The sequence below is a fragment of the Onychostoma macrolepis genome, chromosome 21, assembly GCF_012432095.1.
Source record: "Onychostoma macrolepis isolate SWU-2019 chromosome 21, ASM1243209v1, whole genome shotgun sequence".
NCBI classification, from domain to species: domain Eukaryota; kingdom Metazoa; phylum Chordata; class Actinopteri; order Cypriniformes; family Cyprinidae; genus Onychostoma; species Onychostoma macrolepis.
In genome coordinates, this window is record NC_081175.1 from 18,787,057 (window position 1) to 18,805,949 (window position 18,893).

Genomic DNA, 18,893 nt, shown 5'->3' on the forward strand with positions numbered 1-18,893 from the left:
CTGAATATTCAAATTTTCTTTGACGCAATGAATACCTGAAAAAGCACGATAACTTGCAGCATTTTTGTAGAAAAGATCAAATAATTTTCTGGGGAACGTCTATCCTCATATAAAATGTGTGCCGACTCACTTTGTCACTGTGGAGATGTTTACTCCAAACACACCCATGGGCTTCCGTGAGGGCATTCTCTTCAGGCTGAACTCCCGGCTGGTGAACTTCATGGATATCTTCACCTCAATCTTCAGAAAAATTTGTAATTAGTGTTAGATGGTAGGATTACAGAAGAGGAGCAGATGTGGATACACTTACCCCATTCATAGGGATGACTGTTCTCTGCCAGTCTTTACCCTGGAGCATCTGAGGATCCAACTGGATAAAAACAAAAAACAAAACAAAAAAAAACAGAAAAAGAACCATAAAATTCAATGGGATTTCCAACACAGACACAGAACATTTGTCTTTTCTGAGATCTGGAGGGCTTTTGGATTGGCTACACATCCGTTATAAACACCACAGATGTTATGAAGGGCTTGAAGTGATGTGAACATTTTTCATTCTGCCACTTCTCCTTATACAGCAGTTTTGCACATCACCAGCCAATTTCTCTGACCCCTCTAAGCAAACGTGCAGCCATCTGGAGTGGGCCAAGTTCAGCGTGTTCCTTTCCCTCATCCTGGCCTAATCTCCATATGGTCTCGTGTAAGGCCTGATCCTGCTCTGCTATCTAATCTCATCATCTCAGTCATTACAACCTGTCTGTCAACGGGGCAGGGAGAGAGAAAGAGTGAGTACTGGGGCTTTGGCCACACACCAATGCCCACCTACACACACACAAATGCAATATTTAATTAACCTTTATTACTATTACCATATATTTGTATATGCAACATCTCAAAAGCATCATAAATAATAGTTATAATATATAAATATATATAAATAAAGAGAAATTTCATGTCACACTGCAATACACTGCTGTCACTACTGAACCAGTTACCCATACACAACCATTTTTTCCCCCTTAATTTACCTTTCTTCTGTACAAGACATTTTGTACACGGCCCCATAACCTTGTTGCTTTGCCTGCCGGAGCAGTTTGTGTGGAAATGTCTACGGCCACAGCCTCCACCAGCCCCACATCACAGTCCTCGACGGGTGGAGGTTCCAGTCCTGCCACCTCATCTTCACTCATCTCCTTCCTGTACTGTGCAAAACCCGAGCAGAGATCTTTGGCTGGAATTGGAAATCCCTTAGGATGTGGTGTGATATGGATCTTGTAGATCCTTAGGGTTATAAAGTGTTCTCAAAAGATCCATGGCTGCTCCAGATGTCTTCCCTTCAAATAATTCAGAGGGTCTTCAGTATCAGATGAATCGTTTAAGTAGCTCTTTTAACAATAATAAATCCTCGGTCCGGTCCAAGCTACAGAGATCCAATTACCCTGTGCACTGCAAATGCTGACATTGACGATTCATCCAGATTCTTTAAGAATCACAAAATCTGTTGCTGTTGACTTATGTGCTCTTATGTCCTTCTTTACAGTCTCGACACTGTTTCCTTTTGTAAATCTGCATAACTTTCTCTTTCCGCACGTCCAGCTCGTAATAGATGATCCCTTGACTTACCTCAGTCTGAGTAAGCTGCCCTGCCCTGCCCCAACCCATGCACCCATCTACAGCCTCTAATGTCCAGTGCACCAATCAGAGCATCTCTTAAAGGTTTATTCTGCTGCCATGCACTATTGTTATTAAAAAAACCCTGAAATATAAATTAATTAATTATTAATTTTTCATGATTTGAAAATAGCTTAATTTTAGTTTTAGACCCTGAATTTAATAAATTATAAACATTAAACATGAAAAATGTCACTATGTAGTGATACACTACACAATGCCTACAAGAAACGTAACAGCGTTTAACGCATTTAAATAATATTAGTTAACACATTACGAGCCCTAAAATTCTAAAATGAAAATATAAAACTAAATTAACTAATAAATTAAAAACAACAGTTTAAAATGTAAACTAAAAACTAAATTAACTATAAACTTAATTGAAATTAATTGAAAATCAAAAATAAAATTGAAATAACTAAAAAACAAAACAAAATGAATAACACTTTCATTTTATGTCTTTAAATCTACCTATTATATTTCCAATGGCACAAATCTATAGAGCAGTCGAGCTGTTTATTTGTTGGCAGACCACTGCAAAGTGCTCTTGGGATTAAGGAGAACTAAAAACCAAACAGCAAAGCAATAAATCATCATAATGTTTAAGAAGAAAATTATTTGATTTCACAAAGACCACATTACTTTAATAAACAAAAGAAAGATGATCCCAACAAAAATGCATTTCATGACTTAGGGACTACAGCAGAGTTTCCCAAAGAGTTTCACAGCTGGCTGATGGGGGCGCTACAGAGGGATCATATCACAGCCCCCTAATCCCTCCCCCTTCCTCCATGATACACCAACCGACGCTTTGAAACCAAAAGCATTCAAACCTAGACTTTACAAGCAATCATTTGTAAGGCGAGAGAATTTTGCGCTGTTTGTATGACCCCCACAAACCTCTCTGGGGAGGGGACTGATAGGTCAGCTGATCTGACGTTGTTTTGAGTGTGACATTTTCAGACAGGACACATGAATTATGGATGAATTGATGCCTAAAAAGCCAGGGCAGAGTGAATAACACCCTACCTATTAAAAAGCAGATTAAATGCCTGGAGTATAAAGGCCAGACCCCATCTGGGACTGTGTCTCTCATAAGAGCAGATATACCTGACCGGACCCACTGAGGGCCCAGATGGAGAATGACACTTAGCTCACAATAGCTCATATGAGAGGCAAGCAAATTTATGCCCACAACCTGTTAACCTGTAAGGATTTGTAAAAACGACTAGTAAGTGGGTTGTGTGAATCATTAGTAAGTCTGGTATAAATAGCCCAGTTTAAAGTCAAGTCAACATGGTAACAACCAATGTCGTTATTGTTAATTAAAACTAAAACTATAAAAATGTATTTTGCTAATTGCAGTAAGGCTGAAATAAAATATAAATACTAGATGAAAAACTTAAAAAAAAATGAAAAATGTTGCCTTTATTAAAATTAAAGTTTAAATTGAAGTACTATAATTACTAAAACTAAAATAAATCTAAACAGAAATACAACAAAAATTAATAAAGGTGACAAAAGCACATAACAAAATTCATAAAACCTAAACTAAAATTACAATGAACTATAAAAACCTATTTCAGAATCTTAATAGTAATACCAAAATAACAGTTATCTATGGAAGCCCATTTCCGCCGCTGAATAAAAAAAAAAAAAAAGGTTATTGCGACTTTTTTATCTCGCAATTGCGAGTTTATATCTCGCAATTTTGACTTTTTTTCTCGCAATTCTGACTTTTTTTCTCAGAATTGTGCAATATAAACTCGCAATTGCGAGTTAAAGTCCAGTTTTGAGGAGGGGGAAAAGGCTGATGAGTTTATATCACGCAATTCTGAGTCAGAGTTCAAGTCAGAATTGCGAGAAAAAAAGTCAGAATTGCGAGATATAAACTCGCAATTGCGAGAAAAAAAGTCAGTATTCTGAGATAAAAAGTCGCAATTGCCTTTTTTATTTTTTATTCAGTGGTGGAAACAGGCTTCCGTAGTTATCAACCAAATTTGTTACAGTGTTTGTTACATTTGTTGCAGTGAGGATCATACCGTGATTTGTCCTTTGCCCATAATTCTGTCCGTGCTTTCTCCATCCTCCTTGTTCATCTTCGCTTTGTTGTAGCTCTTCTCGTAACACAGTAGACGTAATGTATGGGAGCCCTCCAACTCGATCTCAAACTCCTGAGGCAGAAACAATACAGAAGAAACTACATTACCCAGAATATATACAACAAATACACATAAGAAATATATACATAGCAGTGTTTCCCACAGGATTTGTGGCGGCAGGTGACGTCATATATTAATTTGTATATTCATGACGTAATTGCGTCAAGTTTGCGTTCAGACGAGTTTTGGCACTTCAGATCTGTTCAACTCTATGAACTGTCGCATACTGTAATACAACTGAATGCCCAATAAAGCTGTTAACATTATATTTTATAAAGGCTGTGGCGTTCGATGTGGATATTGTGGCAGCCCGCCACAAATAAATCAACGTATGGGAAACACTGCATAGCTACCTTGAGAACATCTTTTTGGGAAAATAATTTAAAGTAAATAAATAAATAAAAAGAACAATAATAACAACAACATTGTTACTAATAATAAAAAACAGAGACTGACCAAAAAAACTTCTGAATTTGCTTCACAAAACAGTTTAAAGCCCGGCTCACACTGTGCGATTTTGGCCACGATTTGGTCGTCTGAGGCAAATTTTTAAAATCCTAAAAGATTCCTATAATCCTAGGCTAAAATCTGTAGTCTTTGATCGCTGGTTTGACATGTTCACCGACAGCCGATTAATGGCTGTTGTGATCAAATCTCACTTCCGACGAAATTCTGCCAGTGTCAGAAGATTTGGCGCGCAGTCCTGCAGTGTGACTACCCCTACGATGCATGTCAAACTGTGTCCGTTTTTCAAGACAAGCTATGAGCCGAATTAATGCTAGAGAATTATTCTATCAGCCATAAACTCACGGAATTCATCTGATATGTTGCCTTTTCTATAGCCTATAGGAAAGGGCTTAAACGCTGGTTGCGCCGCTGTTTTCATGTGGGAGTGTAGAGCTGCATACACTATTCTTCTTAAATACGCCGGTATTGCCGCCGTTCATATACTTTTCATGATAGCCAACATTTTGGTCCTGCGTGCAATGCAGTTCGCTGTCACTGGATGTGTATGGTTTTCTTGCGCGCACCCATTTTTAACTCGTCTTGACTGTCGTACAGTCTGACATTAATGACAACTGAGATCCCATAGTGTGACGTGATCATCATGTTCGTACAGTCTGACAAGTACAATCCTAAAAGACTTTTTTTTTTAAACCGTGAGCCTGGCTTTAGGGTACTTTTGATCAGACTTAGCACCTGCCATCCCTCATTTCCTCATTTCCTCCCCTTTACTTTTGAGCATGGTAATTGCTCTTAATTAAAATGTAATATAATTTGTCCAGAAGGTCTTCATATTCCACATGGCCTCGCTTTTGCTGCTCTTAATTAAGATTTAATGCCTCAAGAGCATTTCAGCAGGCAAGTCTTTTGGTATCGATGGTGTATAGACAGGGACGGGCACGTGGGATTACCTCATTCCACTTGGGTTCTGTGGTGTATCTGTACACTCTTGTTTTGGCTTTATTCACAAAGATGCCGAAGGAGTCCACCTCTAATGTGCAATACAGATCTAAAGAGAGGAAGTGGTAAGAGGATCTGTAAGATACTGGCTCTTCACAGGGTTTTAGGACTGGCTAAGCAAATGTGTATATGACCTTTGATGAGCACAGAGAGGAAGAAGGAAAGAGACACATACTTAAGCTCTGTTTAAGTCCAGAGGCAGAATGGACAATTACATTCAAGAATCCATACAGTCCAGTAGCTTCATCCTCTGTAAGTGGAGAAAAAAGGAGAGAAAACTGTTCAAAACATGTCTAGAATAAAATAAATAAATAAATAAATACTGAAATAAAATACAACAGAATCACAATAATAATAAAAAGGTCATTAAAAATAATATCTTCGATTGCTATGAATAAGACATGACATTATTGAAAGAATAGTGTTTTAAGATGTGGAAAAATATCTATTTAATCTTGATTTAACCTGAAGAATCAAGTACAAGAAATCCAGGACAATCTGATAAGATTGTAAACAGTTTTTATTTCATATTATCTGTAAGAACTATGCAACTTTCTTACCGTCTTTATTGACAGTGAGGGGTAATTGATGGACCGTCTGGAGTTTGACACATGAATTGGTGAGCATCTGAAGCTCCATGGACGTCAGGCTGAAGGTCTTAAAGCCTGGAAAATAAGCAAGCATTCAGTTGAAAAAAAAAAAAACACTACCACCTGATCTACTGCTGATTTCTGTGACAATGCCACTTACATTTCTTTTGCTGTTCTCGGATCACTTCCTTCCACTCGGCACGCTCGTAGTCCGATGAGATCAGAAACATGTAGCACTAAAATGCATAACCGACATGGACTGTGAGCATGAGCAGGAATGTTGAAGAGGATTGTGAGGATGAAAATCAGATACGACAGAATGGCTGTGAATCACTGGCTCTTACCTTTCCATTGCGGTTGTGTACTCTGAGGGGCATGTTAGGAGAGTTCAGCAGCAGTAGCGATTCCTGTTCCGACAGCTTCTTTTTCAGCCTCTCCATGACCTTTGACCCTTTGTTGGCCCTCTGTTGAGGCAAGAAGCACAAAGCAATCTTAAAATCTAGTGAGCTGTCTCGTGAACTTCTGAATGCATGTATGTTGCCCAAAAAATAATGTCCAGGTCGGAAGGTTTTGAGAGACAGCTTTTTACAGTCAAAAATACACTATTTCAAAGGTTTTTTTGTTCAAAGATTTTGGACTGGTAAGATTTTTCAATGTATTTAAAAGTCTTGTGCTCACCAAAGCTTAATTTATTTGATCAAAAACTGTAAAAACAATAATATTGTGAAATATTATTACAATTTAAAATAACAAAAGATTACAATTTTAAAGATTACAATTTTAATAATATATATATATATATATATATATATATATATATATATATATATATATATATATATATATATATATATTATTATTATTATTTATTTTTATGTTTTAAAATGTAATTTTGTGATGGCAAAACTGAATTTTTTGCATCATGACAGTCTTCAGTGTCACATGATCCTTCTGAAATCATTATAATTTTTCTCATTTCATAAAATTATTACAAATTATATCATCACCATGAAAATTTGAGTGAAAAGTTGCCTAAAATAATCTGTACCCTCTCTCTCTGGATCTCACTCCTCAGGGACGAGATTTTGATCTTAATGGCATCCAGCTCCTCATCAGGGGCTTGTGGGATAGGCAGGGGCTCAGACTCTTCTGCCGTTTGGAAGGTGAGGTCTGAGAGAGGAATGTACCACTTGGAGTCATACTGCTGGCTTTTCCTGCAGACAGACAGCACAAGGGGGAAATGGGGTGATAGGGGAAATAATGTAATATCCAGGCAAAAATACATCCTGAAATCTGATTATAGAGCACTGATGTTGGTGCCACAGGTCTAAAGAGCCAGGATGTTAGGCTCAGGTTGTGAAAATAATACAGGTGTATCTGACTCAACAATGCTTATATGGTAAATGAGAATTGAAGTGGTCCATTTTTAAAAATAGGAAGAGAGTGAGATGACAGAGCAGACAGAATTAAGGAAAATTAGAAATGAAAGGAGAAGATGGGAGAGAGAAAACAAAGAGATTTTTCTTACCCTCCAATCTGCTTCTTCAGTTTGGCACAGAGCAGGAGGTCAGTGAAGAGAAAAACATGGCGTAGTTTCCGAGTCCCTTCCACAAGCTCCACCATGAAGCTGTCCTTCAACAGCTGACGGTTCTGTCATACACAAAAACAATGCAGGCAAATTTCAATTCAGACATCTCTTATCTCTCTCTCCACACACACACACACACACACATAACTTTAAAAGTAAAAGTTTGGGGTTGGTATTATTACAATTTAAAATAACTGTTATATAATTTAATTTTTTTAAATTATAATTCATTCCTGTGATGGCAAAGCTCATTTTTCAGCCTTCAGTTTCACATGATCCTTCAGAAATCATGCTAATATAACAGAACAATTTTGACTTGTTTTGATGAGAAGTGCCACTAGGGGGCAGTCCCACTCTATTTCCAAAAACATGGCATCAACTCTCAGAAAAGAGCAGTGAGCTGGTGTTGACGAGTCTTCTTTGTGTTTATGAAATGAGAAAATTGGGAGGACATTTTGAAACAGGTAACTCCATCCACAGATCATATGCTACGTGATAGTCCCACGAGCCTAAGCAACGGTTAATGTGTGAAAACACACACATATGCGTATAACACATCCCCCGGCCACAAGTCATGCATCAGTGCTCCCACAGCTTCACGTCACCTCTGCAGTGGGGAAACAAAAGATGATATCACAAGCATCTCATCCAATGAGACACTCTAACCTGGCTCCACTCACCTCCACATTCAAAGACAACTCATTTTTGATGCAACAACATCACTGCCGTTGACTCACCCAAAAATGTATCCCAGCATTGTGTGTGTGTGTGTGTGTGATGTGCTGTCTGCAGCTGGGGACACAGAAGAGATGGAAGAGTCATCGCATACTCGTTCCAAAACTCCCAGCATGCCAGCCATGTTGTGCGTCATTGCATTTCCAGAACAAAGTGTAATGGCTTGATTTCAGCTTATGGCACCGCCAAAAATGAGATTCTTATTCCACATGGCTCCATTTTCTGCATACAGAAGTCCAGTGGCAGAGAAAAGAGCCTCTTTCCACATCTCTAACAACAAGAAGAGCAATTACATCATTTAGTCAATGCAAACAGTTCAATCAGCGGTTAACGGTGCCTATTTCTACTCAGCTCAGCCGTTTTGGCAGTAATTAATGTGCGGGGTCTTGTGTAAGTAGATGGTTACTGTCTTGAAATGGGATAGATGAATCCAGTAGTGAATGCAGAGACTCAAAGAGCTGTTTGTGCTCAAAAGATCGCACTCAGCAATACTGAAACAGAATCCTGGGAAACACAATGTTCCCAAATTCTCCCACACCACCAAGATTATATTGGTCCTGTTTCAAAGGGGAATCATGCAGGAAGCACATACCACTTCCAAAGAGGTTATCTAAAACTTGTTTGCTGAACTCTTCATAAGAGAAAAGAAGAAAAAGATGGGAGGGCGACATGTTTACAGAAAACAATAGTGTCTAGTGACATAACTGTGAGTGAAGGAACTTTCGCAGATCTCACTTTGCCACAAGCTATTAATCAAAGGGAAGATGAGGCGCTCTGTACTTATTTATGATTCTTATCCCACTGGCAATTCATTCAGCCCTCCAGGGGTTGGTATAAACAGCAGAGAGCTTTATTCTAGGGATATTCTGTGGTCATATATTTTTATAAAATGAAAAAAATGTGCTTTAAGTGAGCATTAGGTAGTAATCTAAATGCAAAATATATATATATATATTATAATTATTATTGTGAAAAATATAATATAATTACTACAGTGAAAAATATGTACTTTCTAAAAAATATATAATCATGGTAAAAATAAATATTGGTATTTGTTATTTCATTATTATTACTATTATTATTATTATTATTATGTTTGTGTGCATTATTTTATTTTATTTGCACAGGTAGTGCAAAAATATCATCTTAAACTCAGGCTAAAACATACAGTGCACAAAGATCACTGTACCTCTAAAAGGCCAGTGAGCTGTTAACTTTACATAATAAGCTGTTCCCTCCCTTATACTTTCTATCCAACAAACAACAACACAATAAAAACATGCACCCAGCAGCAGAGCAGACACTAAACTGTGTTTCTTTCAAAGAGCACTATATATCAGCATTTACTCTCTCTTTCTTCTTCACCCTGCAAGACACAGGCATACACACACGACCAAAAACAAACAAGCTTGGTATCTTAAATTTCTTCTGCAAACACTTGTACTGTACATTGTTTGCAAATCTATACCAGTATCTTATCAGTCTACAGTGAACATGATGTGCTTTTTTCCTCTCTGTAAAAGACGATACGCTCAAATGAGCTGTCTCAGCACATCAGATGACATTTTCCAACAGTTTGCCTCCAGTACAAACATGACAATAGCAATATCTCATAATCACCCACTACAAACAGACTGAAACCACTGAAAATTAAACACACAGCCATTCACAATAAAAAACGGAGCGGCTCATACAGTTTGTGTTTGTGTGATAAAGACAGAAACCCCTCTGGGTTGCACATTTTTAGCCTTCTTAACATAACAAGCTACTTAAAATTATTACTTTTATTAGTATTACGGGCATATCCCTGACAGCATTACATTAAAGAATGAAGTAAATTTTTATGTGCTTAAATTACCTCTGTGTCCTAAAGGTACAGTGAGAAGTAAAATGCTCATCACATGAGTCTGTGTGTGCTATATGTTGATGTGCATACATTTGTGATGGTCTTTTGAACAGAGAAGGTGGCTTTGACGAACCCAAGGTCATCAGGTTGTGTATGCATATACATTTGATGTGCATATTCAGGCATTAGCATGTTTGGATTGCTTCTGTGTGTTTATGTGTCTTTTGTGCATAGTGCAGGCACTTCATCTACACATTTACATTGTGAATGAGTGTGTGCGTACACGGTTTGCAATGACACATGTGTGCAGCTACATACAAAGCCCATCACACATCGCTGCGTGCGCATGTATCGCAGACACTGAAAGCTGCTTTGTGAAATCGGCAGGTTCATTTGCATTTTAATTAAGTGGCTTCGACCCAGCTAGTGCAGGCCTCTGGGGCCACCCTGAATCTCTTCTCTCTCTCTCACCCGCATACCTCCAGTTTCCAGCACGGGTAACACTAGAAGCCCATAGCTAATCAACGCAACCATGACCTGAACAATCATGCTAATGCTTCTAGCTGCCCACTGATATCAGTTCTGAAGTTACTCTTAAATAATGAGATCATTGTTCATTGGCATCAACCAAAGAAGTAAACTTAGGGCACCATACTGTACCTCTCCACTCAAGCTAGATGCATCTCTAGAATAACTAAATGAAACAAATTAATGAAACAATAAGAAGTACACCGATATAAAAATTACAGCCAATACCAATAAGCCACTAATTATTTTTATGTTATTGCAGGAAACCAATAAATAGCTTAAAAACTATACTATTTTGTGTACACAAGTAAAACATGCTATACCAAAAAACCTATAAGCAAACAAAATAGATACGCTTTAAATGCTACAAGCTAAATGGTACCGGATGCTACATACCAAAATTTAATAATCATGGTCTCTTTAAATCCCTGAAGTATGAGCAACAGTATTAGTGATGCAGGCCTGAGCTAATAAAGAAATCATTGTTATTAAATCATAAAGAAACTATTAAAACAAAAGGAAAGTAAACTAAGGCTTGTGTTTTCTTAGACTGGGCTGAAAGACAATAAGCTCCACAACAACACATTGATTTCCATGAGTTCCTTTCATGCACACACTATCAATATTTGATCAGTTGGTCTGTCCGCATGTGCCCGAGGGAGGAAGGCGGGAGGGGTGTAGAGAGTGGTAGGAAACTCCTCCTCACTGTTTACTCGAAGTAGGTGGAGCCTGCTCCATACAAGATGGCCTTTTATGAATAATCAATGAGTTGCGAGTCAGAGCGAGGTGACTCATTAAGGCAAATTACACACAAGCGCTGCTCGCCATCAATCACACAAAGCAACAATTCATCTGCCACTCTCTTGAGGCCACATTGCTGGAATGAAGGGGGCGGCACAGACAGTCTCTGTGTCGAAAAGAAAATGTATCTTTCCAAGATAATTCTCTTTAAGGGTGATCTTCTCTGCCGGGGTCAGCGAGGGTATGCGCTTTCTTACCGCCTTCAATGAATGACATCATCATGATTCAAGAGCATTAGTAAGCAGATACCGAAGAGATGATTAAAAATAAATCCGACTAGATCTGAGCACAAACAACTCAAATGCAGCAAAGAGTTCAGTAACAAATAGAGGATGTTTTATTTATAGCATAAACCCTCTGTGGAGATGGAGAGTATATGCTAGTGTGAAATAGAGAGAAGGCAGAGTCGCCCAAGGATAGGTTGTGCGGAAAGCAGAGGGTGGGCCGGCTCTGAGATGGATGGAAATGACTGGCTGTATATCCTGATGGGAGCTCATTGGCTGGATAGCTTCAGGGCACCTGCACTATGTGCGACCTGGAATTTTAACATTTCTGTGCCCTTTAAAAATATGTTTTTGACAAACACTGTCCATTGTAAACAAGATGGAGGACTTATGAGAGAGGGAGAGGGGTAAGATGGAAGGAAGGAGGGGTCTCCACACTCACCTCTCCCTTCTTCACTGTCATGGACTGGCGGCGTGGTGTGCTCTCTTCGTTAATGCTAGACAGGAAGTTCTGTGAGATGCGGAGGGCGTCCTGCAGAAGGGGGTAATCTGGGTGACTGGAAGGTGTGTGTTTCAGAAGATCCTGTATAAAAATAAACACAAACATTCAACCAAAAAACAGATTTAAAGGAGACCTATTATTTCCCCTTTTTACAATACATAAGTCTCAGGTGTCCCCAGAATGTGCCTGTGAAGTTTCAGCTCAAAATACCACACATCTCTTTAAATGCAAATGTGCTGCTGCTCCCTGCCCTCTTTTGCAGAATAGGGCTGTGTCTTTACAGTTGGTTCCTCAGATACTCTGCTACATCTGTTTGGTTTTGATGATCATGTCTATTGCGCTGAAATCATGCGTTTTAAACCATATTAGTTTAAAATTCTGATATACAGATAGGTGAGCGTACACATTCGAAGCACGCACACAGAAAACGGCTGTCACCCAGCATGCGAGTAATAAACTAAGTTCTCTTTCATGTCTTATTTTGCTTAAATGGTCAAATATACACAAGTTCATGAGAAAAACACAAAACAGTTGGTTATGTCTGAAGGTAAACAGCTGGGAAAGAAATTGCATGTTTATATTAGATCTGTGTGGAAGCAGCATAATATACAGTAAATAAATCAATAAATCCACTGCTCTCTTGTCTCCTCTGAGGCTGGGACTCTAAACAGTGTTCTGTGCTTGTCTGTGCAGCCAAAGACAGAACAGTTAGCATGCTTTGCTCGAACTTTCACCATGGAATTAAAACTGGTACACACCGTTGATGCTTGTGAAAACACAACGGTGGCGCCGTGGGTGGAAAATAGCAGATATTATTAATATTATAATAAGGGGCTGTAATATTATAATAAGTTTCTCTTTCTACGAAATCTGAGCGGCTTGCTTTTTCACACGCTTGCAGAGAGAGGCTTACCAAAAAAAAAGTGTTTACTGGGTTGTTCTTTTTCACATTTTCTGGATTGGTAGATGCACCGATGTACATTTGTTCCCTGTGTTGTTTACCTAGGGAACAAATGTTCCTAGGGGGTTGTTTACCTAGGGAACAAACGTGCCTTTTGGACTAAGTACACTCCTTACAACGTGGAATCTCATTTAAGATGGCCATGGAAAGTAAACTTCCCAAGGCACTATCTTGCGATTGGAACGTATCCTAAATATGAGCAATAGTAAAAGTGATAAACATTTATCAAACACATAAAGAAAATATGATAAACTTGTCTCACATGTAAAACAAGCGTGCTCCGGGTCACTCTGTCCACTGGTTTATAGAGCAGAGCTGGCAAAGACAAGACAGAAGAGAACACACACAGTGGGCGATTATTCACAAGAGCCACTTTCATACTGCAGGCTCAAATGCCGATGTTTGAAACCTTATCTAATCCACCCACTCAATGGGTTTTATGCAACTGAATTTAAAAGAAGCAACGACATGACAAGCTGAGAGCAAAATGTGCAACACTTAAGCTCAATGAAAATACTACAGATAATATAATGACCGTATAATATGAAAACAATAAATGCAATCCTGTTGTTTCTTACTTTCCAGTGAGTATTTGGCTGTCAGGTCCTTGCACTCCTTGGTGCTCCTGACCTTGAGACTCTGCAGAGATATCAGAGACAAACTCAGGATCAATAAACCTATGAAGTGCACACCATCATGCAGTGCTGGTAAATACGATCTCAGATGTTCTGTAATATGATGTTCTTTATATTACAGAACAACTATTTTCACCATATTACAGCAGATATTCTCCTGACAAATGATAGCTGGTTATGTAGATGGATTGCTATGTAGATTGTACAGCTTATCAGACTTGTAAATAGCACATGATAGTCCAAACATTACATGTAAAAATAAACAAAACTTGCTGTTAAATACTTGAGTGTACTTATTCAACTTCTCTCTCCTCTATTCTCTGTATATTGAAAGAATCCCTTTCGGGAGAGACTAAATGAATAAATTAGCTTGTCACATTTGATCTGAATACGGTAGGCACTAAGTAAATGTTTCCTATTGCAAGCTTTACACTGGTGGCAATACGCTCTAGAACCCACTAGAAATTGTCCACCCCCGCCAATGCGAACAAACAATTATCCTAAATGTTCGCTTTTGGTCGTGCTAGAAGGCAGGAATATCCAAAGTGTAAAGAGAAGTTGGCATGACAACGGCTGGCAGGGGGAATAAAGTGGGACGACGTGAGCATCATCATGTAGATTTTATTCCAGACACCCTCTCTTCAAAACATTTAGCAAGGCATAAAAACTCCCGCTGAACTCTGAAGAGCGTTGAGCACCACTTTTAGATTTGCTATCCTGGTCTCTCTGGTTAATCAGTCATTCTGAGTGACCCCATGGAGGAGTGCGGCAGGTAAAGCCCTGCATAAAAGCTGGAAATTACTTGTTCTTTGATGGCAGGATGCATCACAGTAGGTCTGATTGGAAGTTGTTGAAGCTACAATTCCACTTTCTTGTTTTCTAACTTTAAACCAATACAATAAGCCTGAATTAAGGATGATAAAAATACTGGTACTTTGTCCATGACAAAACATTTTTTTTTGGCTTTGTTATCAAAATTGGTTTCAAGAATCATTACATTTCAGTATCAACTATGATACAGGATTCTATCCACCTTATTTTTCCTACAAGAGCGGGCGTGGCCATTTGTAAATTTGCGTGTCTGGCTTCCAGTGTCACCCACTTCCAGCTATTTTTTTTGCCGCTTTTTTGTGGTTTGATATTCAAACTGGTGTGTCTTTTCATGATTCAGAAAACGAGGACAAAATCACAGAATCCAGTCATAAAAATGGAATTTACTGTATAACGCGGAATGTCACGGAATTTAGCAAATTTTGGATGAATAAATCAAAAGTAGGTCAGTGCACTTAAAACAAAACAAGACACAGACTAGTGTCTGTGAATATTAATCAGCAAAATACTATTTAAATATGAATCCTGCATGTTCTGCATGTGTCTGTATGAATGAATGGCACAGATGCACAGTTTAGTTTATGTGCATGTAACATTACGTGCGTGAGTTTTCAGTCTCTACCACCTCGATATATGAACACATGAACATAATCTCTAGAACTGCTCTGAGAGTCACTTCATGAGTATTATGCCGTTTCTTCTGAGAAAGACTATGGTCATATCATATAAACAGAGAAACTTAAAGGTCTTAACAACCCGTCAAAATTAAAAGTTCGGTTTACTTAAAGAAACTGTAAGAGGAATATATTAGGCTACTTCATGCAATGATAATAAAATTATTATTAAAACATTATTTTTAAGGAATATTTACCAGAAAAATTATTTACCAGAAAAATTTAAATACACAACAGAATTTCTGAATAAATAAATAAATAATTAATTATTTAGACATACTTTTGATTATTAAAATTTAATGAAACTATTAAAATAGAAAACAGAAATTGATCAACATAAAACTAAACTTGAGGGGAAAAAAACACAAAAAACTATTTCGTAGGGCCTTTTATTAAATTGCTGTTAAATTGTGTAAGTTTCATGATTTCAATTAATTAGACATGCTTTTTGATTAACAAAATTTAATATAACCATTAAAACAGAGTCTAGAAATATTAAAATGTCAAAAACAGAATTTGGGAAAAAATAAAACAGATTTCATAGGGTACTAATTCTATTCCTTCTAAGCTGGGGATTTTGGGTAGAGGTATCTGTTCCCTTATTAGAATAACAAGACCTTGAGCACTCCAGTAGGTATTACCTCAGAGATCTCTGCAAACTGGGTGTTTGCTTGACAGCACTTCTCTGCGGTCTCCACGGCGAGTTCGTAATTATCCACAAAGGCCCTGTACACTCCAAGCTGGCTAGCCTGCAGGAAGAGAAAACAAAGTGAGTCATATCCACTCATGCATTTTTTTGTCTTTGTTGACCATGTATGGTGGACTTTAAAACAGTAGGATGCAAACTGTTGAGATTTATGAGCATATCCAAGATGACAGTTCCCGCTTCTGGCTAACAGCGACACTATCGGTAATGAGTGAGCTGCACGCATGGACTCGCCGTGATGACATGGGGTGGACAGACGGGACAGTGTCATCGCCGCAGGAGCAGCTGGGCCGTTGCTGTGCGTGGCTATAGAGCCTACAGCGGTTGCCATGGCAGCAGAGGCCAACTCTACAGTGAGCAATTAATGCGTGCGGCTGGCGCTTGTAAAAAGCACATTTGAAAATCTGATTTAGCCCATCTAAACTCAATAGCCATCCTGTTAGAGCTGAAAGCCTCTCTCTGGAAACAGCTCAATCAATTTCTAAAAAACACAAATATACATTAGATGATAAAGGGGTTGTGTGGGTGTATATGCATGATAATAAATAAGCTGGAGCTGAGCTAGCTAAAACATTTGTCTGCCTGGACTAACCATGTGGATTTGACAGTTTAAGAGTACATATTCAACTACTGTAGAATATGTTTTTGATTTCTTCAAACAGTCGTAATCTGTAGTAATTTAGCTTTACACTTTCATTTTATTAGCTTTAGATTAGATTCTCTACCAAGTTTTTGCCCTTATGACCCTATGTTTTTGTTACTTTGTTACCTTAGAATTATAAGGTTCTATCTGACATTTTTGTCAAAACTGACTTATTCACATATTCTTATTCTGTGACTTATTCTTAGTTGTGTATATATTTTTTTCAGACTTTTTTTTTTTAGAAAACAAAAAGGTTTAGTCAGCGCCTATAGCCTCGTAGGCAGAGTGCTGCTGCGCTACGGTCATCCCGAGTTCGAATCCAGCCCCCTCTCTCTCCCACTTCACTTCCTGTCAGCTCAAAAAAAAAAAAAAAAAAAAGTATAATGAAGCTCATTATTTCAAAACTGCTCAGAATGCAGATAGATCCTTATAATTCCGAAGTGGCGATTTATTCATCTTCATGTCATTCCATGCCTGTATGACTTTAGTTATACTTCAGTTTCACCCCACAATCTCAAGTGACCCCATTGGTACCCGTCCAGGTTTGGTGGTACATCCGGGGATAAATCTTTTATTTTGCACAGGCCAAAGAGACCATAAGTGAAGTAATTTTCGCAGTGTGTGCAATCCTCTCCATGCTGAGCAGAAACAGCCGCTCCGGGACAGAATCTATCTGCAGCGTGGCGGACGGGAATTTACTCTGCGACAACCTCATTACAGCGTGGAGAGGGATGATGACCGTAATAAAGCAACGACAACACATGCTGGGTCGAGTCAAACCGTGGCTGAGCGCTGTGAAGGGATGTGTTAAGCTTAAGAAAGTGAAAATTTAGAAATGTAAACAGACTGAAGCAACTTCAATCAAATGTGTTTAAAACATACGAAACCAACTAAACTAAGAGACCGTAGTCAGAGTAGACACTATGGGCCTCATTTATGAAACAAACGTGCGACAGAAATGTTGGCGTACGGTCTTTCTACGCAAAAGTTGGAATTTATCAATATAAATGTAAGCGGTGGCTACAATCAAATCTCATGTCAGGTCTCAGCTCGTGTAGGCAAGTTTGTGAGTTACCTGAACTTGTGTGCAGCATAGTAAATCTGGTGGAGAATTGTGTAATGACAGAATTTTGTTCATTTAGATTACATTCCTGACCAACAACTGAAGCACATTAGTCAATCGTTAACCAGTAATATTAGAATGTAATTTTTCGGTTTAACGTCTCATCCGAAGGATGGTGCTTGTTGACAGTGCAGTGTCCCCATCACTATACTGGGGTGCTAGGACCCACACAGACCACAGGGTGTTTATAGTACAGTAGGTTTAAGGTCTGAAAGTGGAATAGGACATTTTTTAAGCTTGAATGAATGGATGGACAGACCGATAGATAGACAGATAGATAGATAGATAGATAGATAGATAGATAGATAGATAGATAGATAGATATTCCTCATTCAGATAACACATAACCAGCCCATTTATTCATTATGTCAATACAGAGAAGTTGTATGCTAAGGCTGTTTTGAGAAGGTTGAGATGCATCTAAACATGACAGACAAACTAAAAAGATGATACGTCAGCTGGTTGAGACAGCTTGACAGAGACTTCAGCACAGCAGTGTCCACATCCTCTCAGCCTCGACACACTTCCTCATGATGACATGACCATATGCCAGGCCCAGTTGAAGATGAAAGCATGTTCCTCTGCTCTGTGCATTTAACAATGTTTAAGTAGGTCACAGAAAAGATGGGAATGTCAGAATTTCTTGCTGTTAGGAGAAAAGTCTCCTAAGAATTTACATACATGTGTCAGTGACAGGCGTAAAACATTTAGTGCAAGTGAGCGGGAATATTAGCATCTTTCTCACAGCGGAGCAGGACATCGAACATCACCTTTGACATGCAGACTCCCGTAACGACTTTGCTCATGATTTGCATTGCGTTTTCTTCCTCAACATGAGCTGTCGGGAAGGAAGAAACAACACAAACTGCAGGAGACATTTCTATCACCGACACTGACTATATCTCTCACGTTCATTCATCTTCTTGTCTCTCCTGCTGCGAGCAAGTGTCTTTTTAGGGAGGCTGCCTCCTCGAGCACTGCCTCGCCTCCTGCCTCCGGATTCTTTTTAATAGACGCGGGAGAGGGTGAGGGGATCAGTGACAAATAGCCTCCGGTCAAAATGACTGCCTGACTGACTAACTGACTGTCTGAGGAAAGCCCAGCACCTGGGAGAAAACACAACTTGGCGACTGTAGCTTCCGTTTATTAAGCGTGGGATGGTGAAAGTGGGGAACAATGAAGGGGAAAATGGAAAGATAAATAAATGTG

General features: G+C 38.7%; 1 protein-coding gene across 1 annotated transcript in view; it reads right to left on the reverse strand.

The window, feature by feature from the left end:
• The window catches only part of bcr (BCR activator of RhoGEF and GTPase), a 69,103-nt gene that overhangs the window by 4,676 nt on the left and 45,534 nt on the right, over positions 1–18,893 (reverse strand). Inside the window, 14 exon segments of the mRNA XM_058759296.1 lie at positions 131–240; positions 311–370; positions 3,714–3,845; positions 5,249–5,346; positions 5,473–5,547; positions 5,858–5,962; positions 6,048–6,123; positions 6,232–6,351; positions 6,936–7,101; positions 7,416–7,537; positions 12,052–12,192; positions 13,335–13,387; positions 13,651–13,711; positions 15,854–15,961. Coding sequence (XP_058615279.1) covers positions 131–240; positions 311–370; positions 3,714–3,845; positions 5,249–5,346; positions 5,473–5,547; positions 5,858–5,962; positions 6,048–6,123; positions 6,232–6,351; positions 6,936–7,101; positions 7,416–7,537; positions 12,052–12,192; positions 13,335–13,387; positions 13,651–13,711; positions 15,854–15,961 — 1,427 coding nt within the window.